Source organism: Oncorhynchus masou, chromosome 6, assembly GCF_036934945.1.
Source record: "Oncorhynchus masou masou isolate Uvic2021 chromosome 6, UVic_Omas_1.1, whole genome shotgun sequence".
In the NCBI taxonomy this organism is placed as follows: Eukaryota; Metazoa; Chordata; class Actinopteri; order Salmoniformes; family Salmonidae; genus Oncorhynchus; species Oncorhynchus masou.
In genome coordinates, this window is record NC_088217.1 from 7975725 (window position 1) to 7997149 (window position 21425).

At 43.5% G+C, this 21425-nt stretch overlaps 1 protein-coding gene across 2 annotated transcripts in view; it reads left to right on the plus strand.

Moving 5' to 3' along the window:
- grm7 (glutamate metabotropic receptor 7) overlaps positions 1 to 21425 on the plus strand; it is a 443553-nt gene that overhangs the window by 408823 nt on the left and 13305 nt on the right. Inside the window, exons 10-11 of one of the 2 annotated variants that reach the window (XM_064967487.1) lie at positions 13944 to 14190; positions 16659 to 16682. In XM_064967487.1, the coding sequence (XP_064823559.1) occupies positions 13944 to 14190; positions 16659 to 16663 (252 nt within the window). In that variant the 3' untranslated portion in view covers positions 16664 to 16682. The remainder of the gene's footprint in view (positions 1 to 13943; positions 14191 to 16658; positions 16683 to 21425) is intronic. The other variant, XM_064967486.1, reaches the window with a different exon arrangement.

Sequence of the window (21425 nt, forward strand, 5' to 3'; positions counted from 1 at the left end):
TAACTAACAGGAGATGGTTTGATGATGTAACTAACAGGATATGGATTCATGATGATGTAACTAACAGGATATGGTTTGATGATGTAACTAACAGGATATGGATTCATGATGATGTAACTAACAGGATATGGATTCATGATGATATAACTAACAGGATATGGTTTGATGATGTAACTAACAGGATATGGATTCATGATGATGTAACTAACAGGATATGGATTCATGATGATGTAACTAACAGGATATGGATTCATGATGATGTAACTAACAGGATATGGATTCATGATGTAAATAACAGGATATGGATTGATGATGTAACTAACAGGATATGGATTCATGATGGTGTAACTAACAGGATATGAACTGATGATGCAGCAGATGCTCCAATTTAGATGATAAAATCAAAACAAATTACATTTTACAATCACATACACATGGTTAGCATATGTTAACATGTGAGTGTAGCGAAATGCTTGTGCTTCTAGTTCCGACCGTGCAGTAATATCTAACAAGTAATCTGTATTAAATAACATATTGTATGCAATATGGGATATTGAAATCCCTGCATGCAGCTCCATGATTCAGATGTGTAAACTGATATTATGTTAGCTAACAGCATCATAGGCAAGTTAACAGCATCTTACATGACATGAGGCAGGAACAGCCAGTATAGATGAATCATCTCTACATCTAACTGCATTGAATTCCATAATCCACGCCTATTTTCTATCACTCTTTACAGTACATGCACAATCATTATATTAGGGACTGTTGGTGTGTTTCAAAATGCATACTACCCTGCTCTGAGCACGCAAATTGTAGCACTGGAGGGTCCGGAGTATGAGTCCCAATCAAAGTATGCCAAATTGAGCACGGACGGCCGGCACTTCTCTAATGCGTACTCCGTTTGTACATATTTTGAAGCATGCATCGATTTGCAAGCTTCAACGAAAAGTATGCAAAGTAATAGGACCAAACCACGTTGTGAATTTAATGTTTTCTATTCTTATTTGAAATAACACTTACTGTCACGGCCGTCGAAAGAACTAGACCAAAGCGCAGCGTCGTGCGCGTACATATTCATTTTATTTAGGATGACGCCGACAAAAACAATAAACAATACAAAAACAACCTTGACGCTTAAGGGCTATGTGTCACAAACAAAGTTAACTTCCCACAAAGAAAGGAGGGAAAAGGGCTACCTAAGTATGGTTTCCAATCAGAGACAACGATAGACAGCTGTCCCTGATTGAGAACCACACACGGCCAAAACATAGAAATACAAAATCATAGATAAAAAATAAATCACATCCTGACCAAACAAAATAGAGACATAAAAATGCTCTCTAATGCCAGGGTGTGACAATTACGCTGTAGAGACAATTCCAAAGAGGGATCAACAGACTATAACAACAACCATATGGTTATCGGACCATAACCAAATGTTACAGATCACCTCAAAGCCATGATTGTTTGGGAAATTAAAATGACTGTGTAATAATTGTAAAACTTGAAGCTGACTTTGGTTGAAGCTTGTCTCTGCTCCAAAAACCTGTAATGAGGTGTGTCGGTTTTACATGCCCTGTAGAAAGTCTAATTAACGTTAAAGTATTTACCACCTGCACACACTCACACACACACAGACACACACACACACACACACAGACACACACAAAGACACACACACACACACACACACACACACACACACACACACAAACACACACACCACACAATCAACCCAATACCCCACAGAGAAAACAACAACAAACACAACACTCTTCAAACAAGTAAATGTTTTAATCAGTACACATGAAGAACAAACTGCCCTAACAATGGTGAACTACTTTCATCTAATCACTTTTCACACTTTACTCCCCTCTGAACCGTCAAGTTAAAAAGTGTGATATTTGAGATCATTTGAAACACGGAATGAGTGTGCCATTTGATGTAACAGGAAGTTGTGAGTGCAATACAGTTCTGTAAGGATCTGGGTTTAGCTGGTGCAGAGGAGTCAGGCGCAGGACAGCAGAGATAAGTAACACAAGGAACTTCACTCAAAATATCAAAATACGTAAGTAACACCAAGCCCACAAACAACAGACCGTACTTACAATAAACAAACATGCACAAACACCATGGGGAAAACAGAGGGTTAAATAATGAACATGTAATTGGGGAATTGAAACCAGGTGTGTAAAACAAAGACAAAACAAATGGAAAATGAAAAGTGGATCGGCGATGGCAAGGAGGCCGGTGACGTCGACCGCCGAACGTCGCCCGAACAAGGAGAGGGACTGACTACGGCGGAAGTCGTGACAAAGTTCAAAGTGTTGGTAGTGTCTATTCAGTTCAAAGTGTTGGTAGTGTCTATTCAGTTCAAAGTGTTGGTAGTGTCTATTCAGTTCAAAGTGTTGGTAGTGTCTATTCAGTTCAAAGTGTTGGTAGTGTCTATTCAGTTCAAAGTGTTGGTAGTGTCTATTCAGTTCAAAGTGTTGGTAGTGTCTATTCAGTTCAAAGTGTTGGTAGTGTCTATTCAATTCAAAGTGTTGGTAGTGTCTATTCAGTTCAAAGTGTTCGTAGTGTCTATTCAGTTCAAAGTGTTGGTAGTGTCTATTCAGTTCAAAGTGTTGGTAGTGTCTATTCAGTTCAAAGTGTTGGTAGTGTCTATTCAGTTCAAAGTGTTCGTAGTGTCTATTCAGTTCAAAGTGTTGGTAGCATGTTTACAGATTTAAGTGTGACTCAAGAGATGGGACTTCAATTTAAAGGTATCTAAATAATTGCAGTACCATGCTGTTGCATCAACTCCTATGATCTGTTATGCCAAGCCAGCATCCGATCTCATTTGTTATGCCGAGCCAGCATTGAATCTCATTGTTATGCAGAGCCAGCATCCAATCTCATTGTTATGCCAAACCAGCATCCAATATCATTGTTATGCAGAGCCAGCATCCAATCTCATTGTTATGCAGAGCCGGCATCCAATCTCATTGTTATGCAGAGCCGGCATCCAATCTCATTGTTATGCAGAGCCAGCATCCAATCTCATTGTTATGCAGAGCTGGCATCCAATCTCATTGTTATGCAGAGCTGGCATCCAATCTCATTGTTATGCAGAGCCAGCATCCAATCTCATTGTTATGCAGAGCCGGCATCCAATCTCATTGTTATGCAGAGCCAGCATCCAATCTCATTGTTATGCAGAGCCAGCATCCAATCTCATTGTTATGCAGAGCTGGCATCCAATCTCATTGTTATGCAGAGCTGGCATCCAATCTCATTGTTATGCAGAGCCAGCATCCAATCTCATTGTTATGCAGAGCCAGCATCCAATCTCATTGTTATGCAGAGCCAGCATCCAATCTCATTGTTATGCAGAGCCGGCATCCAATCTCATTGTTATGCAGAGCCGGCATCCAATCTCATTGTTATGCAGTGCCAGCATCCAATCTCATTGTTATGCAGAGCCAGCATCCAATCTCATTGTTATGCAGAGCCAGCATCCAATCTCATTGTTATGCAGAGCTGGCATCCAATCTCATTGTTATGCAGAGCCAGCATCCAATCTCATTGTTATGCAGAGCTGGCATCCAATCTCATTGTTATGCAGAGCCAGCATCCAAACTCAATGTTATGCAGAGCTGGCATCCAAACTCATTGTTATGCAGAGCTGGCATCCAATCTCATTGTTATGCAGAGCTGGCATCCAATCTCATTGTTATGCAGAGCCAGCATCCAATCTCATTGTTATGCAGAGCCGGCATCCAATCTCATTGTTATGCAGAGCCAGCATCCAATCATATGAATTCAACACAAAACACTAACAATGGTTTTCAATACTAAACACTATTAAAACATGCCTCAGATCATTCTTACACTGCAGTTTCCCAGTCTGGTTCAGACCTATTCTGGTAACATGAAAGTAGAAAACCCACTTGATTTAAAGATGCAGTGCAACGATAAGATCATACCCAATTAAAAGCTAAAGGTCTCCTTCTGGCAAGTTTTCACACAACGTGCAATCTCAAGTATCATGTTATCGCTGCTCGTCAGACAGATATATAACTTTCCCAGACATTTATTTCACGTAGTATTTCAGTTCGAAATATGGAACAGAAGAGCTGGTTTCTTATTTTATTGTTAATTTTTTGGATAATGAAGACTTTAGATAATGTTGCTATGTCTACATAAACATGGAATTAATTTCTTCAGTGGTTTTGAAGTAAACGGTTATCATAGAGAGACCAGTAATTTCAATAAGATGTAGTGTACAGTATGAGCAAGTCTGTACTTTTATATATACCGTTGAGGCCATGTAAATTTCATTTATGGAATAATTTTTTTTAAATTTTACCTTTATTTAACTAGGCAAGTCCGTTAAGAACAAATTATTTTTTTCAATGACAGCCTAGGAACAGTGGGTTAACTGCCTGTTCAGGGGCAGAATGACAGATTTGTACCTCGTCAGCTCAGGGATTTGAACTTGCAACCTTTTGGTTACTAATCCAACACTCTAACCGCTAGGCTACCCTGCCGCCGCTAGGCTACCCTGCCGCCGCTAGGCTACCCTGCCGCCGCTAGGCTACCCTGCCGCCGCTAGGCTACCCTGCCGCCGCTAGGCTACCCTGCCGCCGCTAGGCTACCCTGCCGCCGCTAGGCTACGCTGCCGCCGCTAGGCTACGCTGCCGCCGCTAGGCTACCCTGCCGCCGCAAGGCTACCCTGCCGCCGCTAGGCTACCCTGCCGCCGCTAGGCTACCCTGCCGCCTCTAGGCTACCCTAGGCCGGCTCACCATTCTCTCTCTTGTGTCTTCAGTTTACAGATCACCTCAATGCTTCCTCTTGTCATCTCCCCATGGATTTGCACTCGGACAAACTAAAGTGACAGTTAGGCTGTACGTGTCTCCACAGAGTTAGTACTTCGATGATTCACCATCTGGCCTCTAATTTCCACATCTTTGCACTTCCTCTCGGTGTGATTAAACCTGTGACTTCTTGCGCCGTTCGCGCTCTGGGGATGTGGAGCTGTGAGATGCTAGGAGACCAAAAAAATGATATGAGGCGTATGGTTACCTCCCAAATGACACCCTATTCCTTAAATTGTGGAATACTTTAGACCAGAGACCTGTAGGTCCATAAGGCTCTGGTCAAAAGTAGTGCACTATTTAGGGAATAGGGTGCCATTTGGGATTGCAGACCGTGAACCTGAGACCAACCCCTAGAAATCCTATAATCAACCTGGTCAATCTGCTTATACATTCAGCTTTGACACGGCAGGGAGCCAGTAGAGCTGGAAGCTTGGGTCATGACTAATACTGTTGGTCTACTAGCCGTGGCTGTATGCTGCAGCCTGGGTCATGACTAATACTGCTGGTCTACTGGCCGTGGCTGTATGCTGCAGCCTGGGTCATGACTAATACTGTTGGTCTACTGGCCGTGGCTGTATGCAGCAGCCTGGGTCATGACTAATACTGCTGGTCTACTGGCCGTGGCTGTATGCTTCAGCCTGGGTCATGACTAATACTGCTGGTCTACTGGCCGTGGCTGTATGCTGCAGCCTGGGTCATGACTAATACTGCTGGTCTACTGGCCGTGGCTGTATGCAGCAGCCTGGGTCATGACTAATACTGCTGGTCTACTGGCCGTGGCTGTATGCTGCAGCCTGGGTCATGACTAATACTGCTGGTCTACTGGCCGTGGCTGTATGCTGCAGCCTGGGTCATGACTAATACTGCTGGTCTACTGGCCGTGGCTGTATGCTGCAGCCTGGGTCATGACTAATACTGTTGGTCTACTGGCCGTGGCTGTATGCAGCAGCCTGGGTCATGACTAATACTGCTGGTCTACTGGCCGTGGCTGTATGCTGCAGCCTGGGTCATGACTAATACTGTTGGTCTACTGGCCGTGGCTGTATGCTGCAGCCTGGGTCATGACTAATACTGCTGGTCTACTGGCCGTGGCTGTATGCTGCAGCCTGGGTCATGACTAATACTGTTGGTCTACTGGCCGTGGCTGTATGCTGCAGCCTGGGTCATACCTAATACTGCTGGTCTACTGGCCGTGGCTGTATGCTGCAGCCTGGGTCATGACTAATACTGCTGGTCTACTGGCCGTGGCTGTATGCTGCAGCCTGGGTCATGACTAATACTGTTGGTCTACTGGCCGTGGCTGTATGCTGCGGCCTGGGTCATGACTAATACTGCTGGTCTACTGGCCGTGGCTGTATGCTGCAGCCTGGGTTACTTTAAATGTCATCTGTTACTCCCCAACTCTGGCTGCAGCAGACACATCACATTAAACATTTACAGAGAAACGAAGCTAGACATGCCACAAGAGGTCTCTTCGCAGTCCCCAAGTCCAGAACAGACTATGGGAGGCACAGTGTACTACATAGAGCCATGACTACATGGAACTTTATTCTACATCTGGTAACTGATGCAAGCAGTGAAATTTGATTTAAAAAACAGATTAAAAAAACACCTTATGGAACAGCGGGGACTGTGAAGCAACACAAACATTGGCACAGACACACACACACACACACACACACACACACACACACACACACGCATACACATGGATTTAGCACTGTAAATAAAGTGCCTTGCGAAAGTATTCGGCCCTTGAACTTTTTGTCTCCAAATCCGGCTTTAAACTTCTTCACAACAGTATCTCGGACCTGCCTGGTGTGTTCCTTGTTCTTCATGATGCTCTCTGCGCTTTTAACGGACCTCTGAGACTATCACAGTGCAGGTGCATTTATACTGAGACTTGATTACACACAGGTGGATTGTATTTACCATCATCAGCCATTTAGGTCAACATTGGATCATTCAGAGCTCCTCACTGAACTTCTGGAGAGAGTTTGCTGCACTGAAAGTAAAGGGGCTGAATAATTTTGCACGCCCAATTTTTCAGTTTTTGATTTGTTAAAAAAGTTTGAAATATCCAATAAATGTCGTTCCACTTCATGATTGTGTCCCACTTGTTGTTGATTCTTCACAAAAAAATACAGTTTTATATCTTTATGTTTGAAGCCTGAAATGTGGCAAAAGGTCGCAAAGTTCAAGGGGGCCGAATACTTTCGCAAGGCACTGTATGGGGTAGTGGTAGAGTAGTGGCCTGAGGGCACATCGTGTTGTGAAATCTGTGAATGTATTGTAATGTTTTAAAATTGTATAAACTGCCTTAATTTAGCTGGACACCAGGAAGAGTAGCTTCTGCTTTGGCAGCAGCTAATGGGGATCCATAATGAATACAAATACAAATACCAACCACCACCTCCATCCTACACTTATCGCTGTAAAATAATCACAGACATACAAATGGATTTTCTTGATTTGGAATGTCTGCTGCTGTAATTATAATTCCATGGGTCCACCACCTCCATGCAGACCAATTTAGTGACCTTGTGGTTAATGTCCACCCTGCGATGGAAGTTAGATCACTGGCCAAGGCATTCCTGTTTCACTGCAGTAACTAGTGTCACTCTACACACCCTCTTCCTCCCTCTCTCTCTCTCCCTCTCTTTTTTCTCTTTCTCTTTCTCTCTCTCTCTCTCTCTATCCCTCACTCTTTCTCTCTCTCTCTCTCTCTCTCTCTCTCTCTCTCTCTCTCTCTCTCCCTCTCTCTATATCTCTCTCTCCCTCTCTCTATCCCCCACTCTCTCTCTCTCTCTCTCTCTCTCTCTCTCTCTCTCAATTCAATTCAATTCAATTCAATTCAATTCAAGAGCTTTATTGGCATGGGAAACATATGTTAACATTGCCAAAGCAAGTAAGGTAGATAATATATAAAGTGAAATTAACAGTAGACATCACACATACAGAAGTTTCAAAACAATAAAGACATTACAAATGTCGTATTATATATATACAGTGTTTTTACAATGTACAAATGGTAAAGGACACAAGATAAAATAAATAAGCATAGATATGGGTTGTATTTACAATGGTGTGTGTTCTTCACTGGTTGCCCTTTTCTCGTGGCAACAGGTCACTCTCTCTCCCTCTCTCTCTCCTTCTCTCTCCTTCTCTCTCCCTCTCTCTCCCTCTCTCTCTCTCTCTCTCTCTCTCTCTCTCTCCCTCTATCCCTCTCTCTCTCTCTCTCTATCCCTCACTCTTTCTCTCTCTCTCTCTCTCTCTCTCTCTCTCTCTCTCTCTCTCTTTCTCTCTCCCTCTCTCTATATCTCTCTCTCCTCCCTCTCTCTATCCCTCACTCTTTCTCTTTCTCTCTCTCTCTCTCTCTCTCTCTCTCTCTCTCTCAATTCAATTCAATTCAATTCAAGGGCTTTATTGGCATGGGAAAAATGTGTTAACATTGCCAAAGCAAGTAAGGTAGACAATATATAAAGTGAAATTAACAGTAGACATCACACATACAGAAGTTTCAAAACAATAAAGACATTACAAATGTCATATTATATATATACAGTGTTTTTACAATGTACAAATGGTAAAGGACACAAGATAAAATAAATAAACATAGATATGGGTTGTATTTACAATGGTGTGTGTTCTTCACTGGTTGCCCTTTTCTTGTGGCAACAGGTCACTCTCTCTCTATCCCTCACTCTCCTTCACTCTCTCTCCTCTCTCTCTCTCTCTCTCTCTCTCTCTCTCTCTCTCTCTCTCTCTCTCTCTCGTGGTGGAGTGTTAACTCACTGTTAGTTTAGCGCTACCCACTGTTTTTATTGAAAGTTATGGAGGAAGAGGACAGACTTCTAGTTTCCTGGGGTTTGAACGGTGTGCAAGATGGCTTCTCAAGCCTAGCGCGGAGGAGACGCTGTTGTCTACAGTGGTGGTAGTTGTAAAACTGCCTCTGTTTATTACGGAAAAGGGTGAGAGGTTTTAGTAAGTTTTCTGGCGGTTTTCGTGTACTGTGGGCAGGTTTTCAGGTAGGTGACGTTAAGCATTTTGTTTCTTTCCGGAGGCAAGTGTTCAGGTTTCTAAAAAACAACGAGCAACAGTTAATTTTGCATTTTAAAGTGAGGCATGGGGAGGGGCTCTATGTGCGGTGCTTTGAGTGTTGGGATATAAGAACTATTTATACCAGGCAAGAACACATTTTTATTTACAATGATGGCCTACCCCGATGACGCTTGGCAAATTGTGCGCCGCCCTATGGGACTCTCAATCACGGACAGATGTGATGCATCCTGGATTTGAACCAAGGACACCTCTTGCACTGAGATGGAGTACCTTAGACAGCTGCGCCACTCGGGAGCCCCTTAAAGGTGAGGGTACAAGCGCCAGTGGGGGAAATTGAGGTCAACGTGCAGGGGGCCATGAGACGCAGGATGCAGAAGCTGGGTCTAGTCATGCTACAGATGGTGGTGTAGATGAGGCTGGGTCTAGTCATGCTACAGATGGTGGTGTAGATGAGGCTGGGTCTAGTCATGCTAGAGATGGTGGTGTAGATGAGGCTGGGTCTAGTCATGCTATAGATGGTGGTGTAGATGAGGCTGGGTCTAGTCATGCTACAGATGGTGGTGTAGATGAGGCTGAGCCTAGTCATGCTATAGATGGTGGTGTAGATGAGGCTGGGTCTAGTCATGCTATAGATGGTGGTGTAGCAGAGGCTGGGTCTAGTCAGGTTATAGATGGTGGTGTAGATGAGGCTGGGTCTAGTCATGCTGTAGATGGTGGTGTAGATGAGGCTGGGTCTAGTCATGCTATAGATGGTGGTGTAGATGAGGCTGGGTCTAGTCATGCTACAGATGGTGGTGTAGATGAGGTTTGGTCTAGTCATGTTATAGATGGTGGTGTAGATGAGGCTGGGTTTAGTCATGCTACAGATGGTGGTGTAGATGAGGTTTGGTCTAGTCATGCTATAGATGGTGGTGTAGATGAGGCTGGGCCTAGTCATGCTATAGATGGTGGTGTAGATGAGGCTCGGTCTAGTCATGCTATAGGCGATGGTGTAGATGAGGCTGGGCCTAGTCATGATATAGATGGTGGCATAGATGAGGCTCGGTCTAGTCATGCTATAGCTGGTGGTGTAGATGAGGCTGGGCCTAGTCATGCTATAGATGGTGGCATAGATGAGGCTCGGTCTAGTCATGCTATAGATGGTGGTGTAGATGAGGCTGGGTCTAGTCATGCTATAGATGGTGGTGTAGATGAGGCTGGGCCTAGTCATGCTATAGATGGTGGCATAGATGAGTCTCGGTCTAGTCATGCTATAGGCGATGGTGTAGATGAGGCTGGGCCTAGTCATGCTATAGATGGAAAGGGATACAACTGAATGCATTCAATTAAATGTGTCTTCTGCATTTAACCTGAATCAGAGAGGTGCGGCAGTGGTGTAGATGAGGCTGGAGAGAAAAGGCAGGTGGTCAGGATGGGAGATGGAGACTAGGAGGAGGAAGATAATTCTGAGGAAGAGGATGATGAAGAGGCTTTCTTTTCAGACTCCTCCTCAATGGGTACAGAGCTGACAGCTAGTCAGGCAGAGGGGTCAAAGTATTGTTAAGGTTCCTGAATGAGACTAAAAGGAAAATGAAGGTTTAATCTTGAAGCTTTTTTTTGCGATCCAGGAAAGTTTGTAAGATCAGTACAACACAACAGGAAACATTTGAGGTTGAGGACGTGGGTCAAAACAGTGCGTAAGGGTCTACCTTCAGATGCTGTTTAGATTAATCACATTGTTCTGACACTGGGAAATGTTTGAGCTTTGCTATTGATCTCTATCTTTGCTGGCTTTTCTCCCACTTCTTATGGAGGCTCTTCAGTCACTTTGGTGCCAGAGATGCAGGAAAGAAGAGTCTTTTGGCTTAATATGTAAACAAAAAAGTACAGGTGTTGTTTCTGCTGGAGACTCATATTGATGAGGTGAATGAAGTCGATTGGGGGCTCTGGTGGAAAGGGGCTAGTGTGTTGAGCCGTGGGACAAATGTTAGTGCAGGGGTGACAGTCCTTTTTGCTCTGGGTCTGGCCGTAAACATTTGCTCCTCAAAGGAGGTGTGCAGAAGTAGTCTTCTTGAAGTAAAAGCATAAATGAACAACAGGGGTTTTGTCCTTATAAATGGGTATGCGACTAACACAGGGAGAGAGAGGTGGCTTCTGTTTGGTTGTCTTAGACAGGAACTCTCACAGGTAACGCCTGAGGCGACGCTGTTGGTCGGCGGGGACTGGAACTGTACGATGGATTTTACAAAAGAGAGAAATGGGGAGGAGCCTCATTCAGGCTCAGTGGGGGTGGTAAGATATATCATTAATCCGGTTGACCTAGTGGATGTTTGAATAACTAGAAATCCCAACACAAGACTGTATACATGGGTGAAGGTCTTTGGGGCTCGACTCGATCGATTTTACATGTCCAGGAATCAGGGCAATAGGCTGTTGGGTGCTAACATTCTCCCGGTGGGTTTTTCGGATCACCACATAACCATGTCTATTTCACCAGGGAGAGTATTGGGTTTGTGGAAAGGTTTTTGGCCTGTGTGAAGATGTTGTATGCTGGGGCATACATGTATGTAGGTATGTATTGTCAAGGTGGGAGGGGGGCCCAGTAGGCCAGTCTGGGTGATGTGGGTGAGGCATTAGACAAGGATGCCTTCTATCGGGGCAGTTATATACACTAGCCGTTATGCTTTTTTTGGCCTGCTACGCAGGGAATATGCAGGGAATGTGCTGAACATGCATGGGTGTGTTGACAGGCATAGCAGTGTTGGCGTATGCAGATGATGTTTCTGTGATGCCCAGGAATATGCAGGCACTAGAGACTAGTTCACCTTAGCTTTGTCAGTTAATGTGAACTCGGGCAAGAGCAAAGCTCTGTTATGTGGGGGCGTGGAGCGATAGGGTCTCCCTCCCCTCGGCTTCCAGGGGGTTTGCAGTGAGGTTGTGAAGTGCTTAACATTTTGGGGGTGTACCCCCGGGCTCGGAGAGTTGGGTCAGGAAGGACTGTGAGGGGCTGTCACAGTCAGTGGTCTTAAGACTGGCCAAGTGGAGGTGGCTCCTGTCCCATGTGTCATATCGAGGGTGGGTGATGATAATCAACAACCTGGCAGCATCCTACCTGTGGCATAAATTGGCTGTCCTCAACCCCCCAGTTTTGCTGGTCTGCGTTGTGCTAGCAGTGTCGTATATGTCTGTCCACAATGGAGGACAGGGCCTGGAAAGCAGGTTGGCTGCATTCCGACACTTTTTTTAACCTTTATTTAACTAGGCAAGTCAGTTATTAAGATCTAATTATTATTTTCAATGACGGCCGAGGAACAGTGGGTTAACTGCCTTGTTCAGGGGCAGAACAACAGATTTTTACCTTAGCAGCTCAAGTGTTCGATCTTGCAGCCTTCCGGTTACTAGTCCAACGCTCTAACCACTAGGCTACTTGCCACCCCGAGGTAGTGCAGAGACTGCTGTACCATACTGATGTCGGCTGAACGGAACCAACATGCGAGCTGCTGAGGAGAGCTGGTGGATTAGGGTTGGACCGGCAGCTGTTCCTCATGAGGCTGGAGATCGCCTGGCAGCTGTAAGGGCCACATGAGAAGGGGGTGTGGAGCCTGGGCTGTGTGTGTGAGTGTGGTGTGGGAAGAGCCTATCTTCCACAAACCAGACATCCTTTTGACATCAGTTCAGTCGGTCAGCCTGCAGAGGGGACTGATGACAGCGGGATTACTAAGGCTGGGTGACCTGCGGCTGTAGGGAGAAGGGGTGGAAAACCCTGGAAGTCCTGGTGCAGGATTAACATTTCTTAGGCTGCTGGAGAGATTCCTGGAGGAGGTCCAGCAGGTCCTGTCTGAGCCGGTAAGGAGGGTGTTTGAGCGCCCAAAGGGGAAGGGGCCACCATTATTTCCATCATTGCAGGTGACGGCACAGACTGGGGACTGGCAAGTTGGTCTGGAGGACTTGTTAGATTTTAGCACTCTGAGCCCGGGGGAGTTTGAGGGGGTGGGAGGTAAAGCCCTCTACAACCTCTGCATTAAGGTGAGGAGCATTAAGGCATTAAGGAGCCTAATAGGACTGAAGGCACATCAGTGGCAGGGGGAATGTGGGGCGGAGCGTATGGTGGGTTTTAGATGGAGGGGGCTCTACAAACCCCCAGTACCAAAGAGGTCACAGGACCTCCGATAGAGGGTTCTACATGGATCCCTGGCCACTAACAGCTGATTGGCACGGGTTGACGCGGGAGTCGGACCGGGTTTGTCCTTTCTGTGTCATGAGTGAAACTGTGGTTTTTGTGTTTTCTGTGTGCGCCAGGATAATGCCATTAATGTCTTTGTTGGAATGTCTGTGTGAGAGCCTGGGGGTGGAGTGCACTGTCTGTGTGAGAGCCTGGGGGTGGAGTGTATTGTCTGTGTGAGAGCCTGGGTGTGGAGTGTATTGTCTGTGTGAGAGCCTGGGGTGGAGTGCACTGTCTGTGTAAGAGCCTGGGGGTGGAGTGCACTGTCTGTGTGAGAGCCTGGGAGTGGAGTGTATTGTCTGTGTAAGAGCCTGGGTGTACTGTTGGGATGTTAATAACGGGGTACAGGTATTCAAATAAGGAAAAGGCGTGTTGTTGTGTGTTGTTGAATGTTCTGCTTGCTCAGCCAAAGTTGGCAATTTACTAACAAGGAGGAACAGGGTCAAAGGTGGGGGATGACAGACCCCTTTACAATTATTGGAATGGTCTCTGCACGCCATAGGGTGGAATTTGAGTTCTATAAAACAATAAAAACTGTGGAGATGTTTCAGGGGGAAGGTCAATACAGCTGGGGAAGATGGGTTGGACGGTTGTAGAGGTTTTTGGTTATTGTGATGTGTGGTGTTGTTTTGTATTGTGGTGTAGAGGGCAGTGAGGTTTTAATGAAATTAGGATGTATCATTAAAGAAAGACAAAAAAGTCACTCTGTTTCTCTCTCTCGCTCTCCCTCTCACTCTTTTTTTTCTCTCTCTCTCTCTCTCTCTCTCTCTCTCTCTCTCTCTCTCTCTCTCTCTCTCTCTCTCTCTCTCTCCAGTTGTACATCCAGACCACCACCCTCTGTATCTCTATGAATCTCAGTGCCTCGGTGGCCTTAGGGATGCTCTACATTCCTAAAGTCTACGTCATCATCTTCCACCCGGAGCTTAATGTCCAGAAGAGGAAGAGGAGCTTCAAGGCGGTGGTGACGGCCGCGTCCCTGACCACACGCCTCTCACACAAGACCGGTGACAGGCCCAATGGAGAGGCCAAGACGGAACTGTGTGAAAACGTCGATCCAAACAGTAAGTTTCACCACATCAGTGTTCACAAACCGTCTCCGAATTATAGTACAGGGCTGGTATTAAAAAAACTGTCTGTGAGTCGGAGTCCTCATCTAGGATCAGTTTTGGCCATTTTTTAGATCATAACGAATTAAATTCAATCAATCAAATTGATTTATAAAGCCCTTTTTACATCAGCAGATGTCACAAAAGTGATTTCATCAGGATCCCAATTAGCTGTTGCTTATACAGCAGTTCCTCTTCCTGATAGTAAGATGACATGAACACAAGGGCCCTGATCCTAGATCAGCACCGTTACTACGAGACGCTTTGTGAATAATGTTCCAGAATGTAGTTTTTAGTTTGACCGTTGCTATTTGAATGAATACACCCCGTTGCTGCTGCTGAGAGAGTTTAACATGGAAGACCCTTATCTGCTCTTGGAGAATCTACAGTCGACCATCTTTGCTTCACAAAGTTGAACAGAGAGAGAGCAAGTATATGAAGAGGTACAAATTAACTCCTCACTCCTAATAACTGGGACTCCTCGAACACATCGGGGTGGATCTCTGTCACAAATGGCAAATTATTCCATACATAGTGGTCTCCTTTTGACTGGGATCCCGGTGAAAAGTAGTGTGCTATGTAGGGAATAGGGTGCCATTTGGGTTGTGTTATGTTGTATGTATGCTTATCTATTTTTGGAAGTGCATTTTCTCATTCAAATGGAACACAGGGTGCAGGGTGACACTCATAAGCACACTATTAGTTTATCTGCGTTATCACCATCTGTTTATTAATAAAACAACTTGTTTTTATGGATTTCACAGTGTTCACAGTCCAGTTATCACTAACAGGCATTATAATGTATTACGTTTCATTTGTAATATCAAAAACTGATGATGTATAGGATAGTTGAGTATCAATTACTCGGATGTGTTTCCTTGTTTTCATTTTAGTATCTAGGGAAATTATGGTAATTGTTTTTCCATTTTGGTCGAAGTAGGATTACGCCACAGGCAGAATGTATTATTGTGTTGTGTTTGTTAAAAACATGAAGACGCGTAGTTGGTATCAAGCACTCATATGTGGATTCATCCAAAGGTTCACTCAATTGAATCACTCAAATTAATGTTTGCCTTTTCCACCCTGCAGCACAGTGGACATGCAGTATACCCACAATGGTTGAATGTCATTATTTTGACATCATTCGAATGAGACCATGTTGTAAACGAGCATAAGAAGGAAGACGTTGGAGTAGTCACGTACGACATGTGTTTGTCCCAACTGGCATCCTATTCCCTATGTAGTGCACTACTTTAAACCAGAGTCCTGGTCATAAGTAGTATATTATAGGGAATAGGATGCTATGCATTTGAGACACGTCCTATATCAATGGATATGTCCTCTCACAAGCTTTACTCTGTTTTTCAAATGCTATCTCTCTCTTAACACTGTAAATGCTATCTGTCCTAACACTGTAAATGCTATCTGTCCTAACACTGTAAATGCTGTCTGTCTTAACGCTGAAAATGCTATCTGTCTTATCACTGTAAATGCTGTCTGTCTTAACGCTGAAAATGCTATCTGTCTTACCACTGTGCATGACTACTAGCAAGACAATCTCTGGAAAAACATCCAACTCAACAATCTAATGAAAAGTCTTGATTATCAACAGTATTGATTATCAACAGTATTGATTATCAACAGTACTGTTTATCAAATCCTCTACAGTAGTCTTATTACAGCACAACACGTGTAGAAGAATGCCTGGGAAGAATAACCCACGTGTTCAATTATAACTTGGATAACCGCAGGCTGTTTCAATGTGTTCAGAGTTCAGACACACACACACACACACACACACACACACACACACACACACACACACACACACACACACACACACACACACACACACACACACACACACACACACACACACACACACACACACACACACACACACACACACACGCACACACACACACACAGCTGTAAACACCACCAGAGCTGATCAGGGGCTATGTTCTTGTCATTGATTTCCCCTCTTACTGTTACTGTTGCGTTGTGATCCGTTGTGTTTCAGCATTGCATAACGCTGGTAATATGAGAATGCAGTCACCTACTGGGATCGCACAATCACTAGGACATTATGGGCTGTATCTTAGTACCATTACAGGAAAACATCACCGTTTTGTTTTAGAAGATACGACTCATTGTATAACCTTCCTACATTTTGGAGTAACAAGAAAGCACTAGGAATTGTAGTATTCTTCGGGCTACCATTGGAATGACACCGGCCACATATTAACTGTGCTTTTCTTAATCAGAAAAGGTCTCCGTGCAAAATATACTCCTCCAGAAATGAATGTGTAAATTCTAATTTCATGGGGAATATGTGGTCTCATTACAAGGCTCTGTACCTCAACCCCTTTGAGGTACACTGGGACAGACATACTCACCAAATAATGTTTTCTCTCCAACAGGCTAAGTCTCATAATTTATCAGAGGTAAGACCAAATTAATCTTCTACTACTTTTTGCTATGACCTTGTTCCCATTTCTTGAAGGCTGGAGGAGAAGAGAGACAAGGAAAAATAGGAGGAGAGGAGAGGAGAGAAGATGAGATGAGAGGAGAGGAGAGGAGAGGAGAGGAGAGGAGAGGAGAGGAGAGGAGAGGAGAGGAGAGGAGAGGAGAAGAGAAGAGAGGAGAGAAGATAGATGAGAGAGGAGAGGAGATAGATGAGAGAGGAGAGGAGAGGAGAGGAGAGGAGAGGAGAGGAGAGGGAGGAGAGGAGAGGAGAGGAGAGGAGAGGAGAGGAGAGGAGAGGAGAGGAGATAGATGAGAGGAGATAGATGAGAGAGGAGAGGAGAGACGAAGAGAGGGGAGGAGGATGTGAGGGAAAAGCTGATGAGCTTCTTCCAGCTAGATATTTATCAGAACTTTTAGAAATTCACTCCCAACCTTCACATGGGAGAGACAAGGGGAGCAGAATATGACAGTATAATTGAGTGGCAGGAATATAGTCTCGTTGAGGTGACTTCTGAAACTGCTTTACTATGGATCAGGGTCAAGACATCATTTAAATTGAAGCCAGTCAATTTGGGAACTAAACTGAAACAATAATAATTGAAAAAAAGAGCATTTATTTTCAATGACTTCTCAATAAACTGAAATGTAGAAGCTATTGTTTAATTCACATCACTTCCTGAATTGACTGAGATAGTTGACTGGCCAACCCTGCTATGGCGCATGCTTCCTGATCACCCTACCCATTGTATTTGGAACGTGCCTTTTAAAATGGACTGCACAGTGTACACATCAAATATGTCTAGAATGTGTCACGTTTACCAGTAAAAGGTTTCTTATGTGTAATATGGTGGTGAGATTACACATTACACAGGCTCGGTGATTAGAGTGTTGATGACAATGACAGAGAAGGTAAAGTGTGGTTATACCTGTAGAGAGATTGTAAATGAGGTAATATATACATCCAAGCACATTAGACACATAGCTTTAGGGACTAATCCAACACCCTGGCAACCATGTTTTCGGGGGTTGTTTAAGACAATACCTCTCTTGTGTTGTGAGAAGGCTTCTTTTCAATCAATATGCTGATTGTAATTCCTTTTCTTTTCACACAGTAAACATTGCTTTTGAAAAAGCATATATAAAATGCAAAGTGTAACGTTTTTCTGATCGGTTCCCCATAGGAGAAGCCTTTTTGGTTCCAGGTGAAACTTTGCCTCTTTTAAAAATGGAAAGGGAAGAAGGAATATAAAATATAAAAATGGAAAGGGAAGAAGGAATATAAAATATAAAAATGGAAAGGGAAGAAGGAATATAAAATATAAAAATCTAAAGGGAAGAAGGAATATAAAATATAAAAATGGAAAGGGAAGAAGGAATTTGACTGTCGGTGTTAAAAACCTAAATTGGTTGTAGAAAATTGTGAATAATAATAAAAAAGTATACCAGTTTAATTTAACGACCAAAAAAATGGACAGAATGCAAACTAAATACTGTGACACATGGTTTACACAAAACGACACCACATTCAAAACGTCAAGTTTTCAATTGAAATGGTCAAACAAATTATTGCAACCAATAGAATGTTATATGTATATATATATATATATATATATATATATATATATATATATATATATATATATATGTGTGTGATACAACCTTCCCAACTCTGCAGATTTTGTTGCGAAGAGACAGAATCATTAGATCACTTGTTTTGGTACTGTCCAAATGTAGGTTGTTTCTGGACGCAGTTTCAGGAATGGCTGAAGGATAGAAACACGTACTCTATAAATAGCATTGCTGGGTGACATGAGAAGTCATAGTCAATCGATCAATAATATAATACAATTTTTAATATAAATATTAATATTTCATTTACAATCTGTAGAAACTATGAGAAGAGAAAGGTTCAGAACTTTTTTGAAACGTCACAGCACAGTTCAAAACTATATGGCAAATATAAATAAAAACTGGATTCTCTTCAGAGATAGATGGGAGGGGTTGAGGGTAGCTGAAGGCTGGGACTCAATGGTCTTCAGAGATAGATGGGAGGGGTTGAGGGGAGCTGAAGGCTGGGACTCAATGGTCTTCAGAGATAGATGGGAGGGGTTGAGGGGAGCTGAAGGCTGGGACTCAATGGTCTTCAGAGATAGATGGGAGGGGTTGAGGGGAGCTGAAGGCTGGGACTCAATGGTCTTCAGAGATAGATGGGAGGGGTTGAGGGGAGCTGAAGGCTGGGACTCAATGGTCTTCAGAGATAGATGGGAGGGGTTGAGGGGAGCTGAAGGCTGAGACTGGATTCTCTTCAGAGATAAATGGGAGGGGTTGAGGGGAGCTGAAGGCTGGGACTCAATGGTCTTCAGAGATAGATGGGAGGGGTTGAGTGGAGCTGAAGGGTGGGACTGGATGGTGTTAAGAGATAGATGGGAGGGTTGAGTGGAGCTGAAGGGTGGGACTGGATGGTGTTTAGAGATAGATGGGAGGGTTGAAGGGAGCTGAAGGAGCTGAACTAATGCAAAATATACTGTGTCCCTAAAATGTATATGGGAAAAAATATATACATATAAATACAACAATTGCAATGATTTTACTCAGTTACAGTTGATTTAACCTCTAGCGTCGAGCAATCCCGTATCTGGGAGCGTAATCATAGCCTCAAGCTCATTAGCATAACGCAACGTTAACTATTCATGAAAATTGCAAATGAAATGAAAGAAATATATTCACTCACAAGCTTAGCCTTTTGTTAACAACACTGTCATCTCAGAATTTCAAAATATGCTTTCCAACCATCGCTACACAAGCATTTGTGTAAGAGGTATTGATAGCGAGCATAGCATTAGCCTAGCATTCAGCAGGCAACATTTTCACAAAAACAAGAAAAGCATTCAAATAAAATCATTTACCTTTGAAGAACTTCAGATGTTTTCAATGAGGAGACTCTCAGTTAGATAGCAAATGTTCAGTTGTTCCAAAAAGATTATTTGTGTAGGAGAAATCGCTCCGTTTTGTTCATCACGTTTGGCTAGGAAAAAAAAACGAAAATTCAGTCATTACAACGCCAAACTTTTTTCCAAATTAACTCCATAATATCGACAGAAACATGGCAAACGTTGTTTAGAATCAATCCTCAAGGTGTATTTCACATATCTATTTGATGATAAATAATTCGAGGCAGTTGTGTTTCTCCTCTAAAGAAAATGGAAAAATGCACGCAGCTGGAGATTACGCAGTAATTTCGACGGAGGACACCAAGTGGGCACCTGGTAAATGTAGTCTCTTATGGTCAATCTTCCAATGATATGCCTACAAATACATCACAATGCTGCAGACACCTTGGGGAAATGACAGAAAGTGTAGGCTCATTCCTGGCGCATTCACAGCCATATAAGGAGACATTGGAACACAGCGCCTTCAGAATCTGGGCCATTTCCTGTTTGAAATTTCATCTTGGTTTCGCCTGTAGCATCAGTTCTGTGGCACTCAGAGATAATATCTTTGCAGTTTTGGAAACGTCAGAGTGTTTTCTTTCCAAAGCTGTCAATTATATGCATAGTCGAGCATATTTTCTTGTTTAAAAGGGGGACGTTTTTTTATCCAAAAACTAAAAGAGCGCCCCCTATATCGAAGAAGTTAAGGAAATTATTAAGTGAAATCCTAATAGCTGGATTTCACCTGAATGGGCAGGGGTGTAGCCATGGGTAGTCCTGTGAGGGCATAAGCCCACCCACTTGGGAGCCAGGCCCAACCACTGGGGAGCCAGGCCCAGCCAATCAGAATACATTTTTTTCCCCAAAAGATCCTGGGCTGGGGTGGTTACATTTGGTCTGCAAAATGAATCTTCATATATTCCCTGACAACTCTAGTGGACATTCCTGAAGTCAGCATGCCAATGGTGAGCTCATTCAAACCTTGAGACATCTGTGGCATTGTGTTGTGTGACAAAACTGCACATTTTAGAATAGCCTTTTTATTGTCCCCATCACAAGGTGCACCTATATATTGATTATGCTGTTTAATCTTGATATGCCACACTTGTCAATTGGATGGATTATCTTGGCAAATGAGTAATGCTCACTAACAGGGATGTACACAAATTACTAAACATTAGAACATTAGAAACAAATAAGATTTTTGTACGTGTGGAATTTTTCTGGGATCTTTTATTTCAGCTCATGAAACATAGGCCCAGCACTTTACGTATTGCATGTATATATATTTTTTCAGTATATACAGTACCAGTCAAAAGTTTGGACACACCTACTCATTCAAGGGTTTTTCTTTATTTTTATTATTTTCTACATTGTAGAAAAACTATGAAATAACACTTGGATTAATATAGTATATTTGAGATTCTTCAAAGTAGCCACCCTTTGCCTTGATGACGGCTTTGTAAACTCTTGGCATTATCTCAACCAGCTTCACCTGGAATGCTTTTCCAACAGTCTTGAAGGAGTTCCCACATATGCTGAGCACTTGTATGCTGCTTTTCCTTTTCCTCTCTGCGGTCCAAATTATCCCAAACCATCTCAATTGGGTTGAGGTTGGGTGATTGTGGAGGCCAGATCATCTGATTTAGCACTCCATCACTCTCCTTCTTGGTCAAATAGCCTTAACACAGGCTGGAGGTGTGTTGGGTCATTGTCCTGTTCATTAACAGATGATAGTCCCACTAAGTACAAGACAGATTGGATGGCATATCGCTGCAGAATACTGTGGTG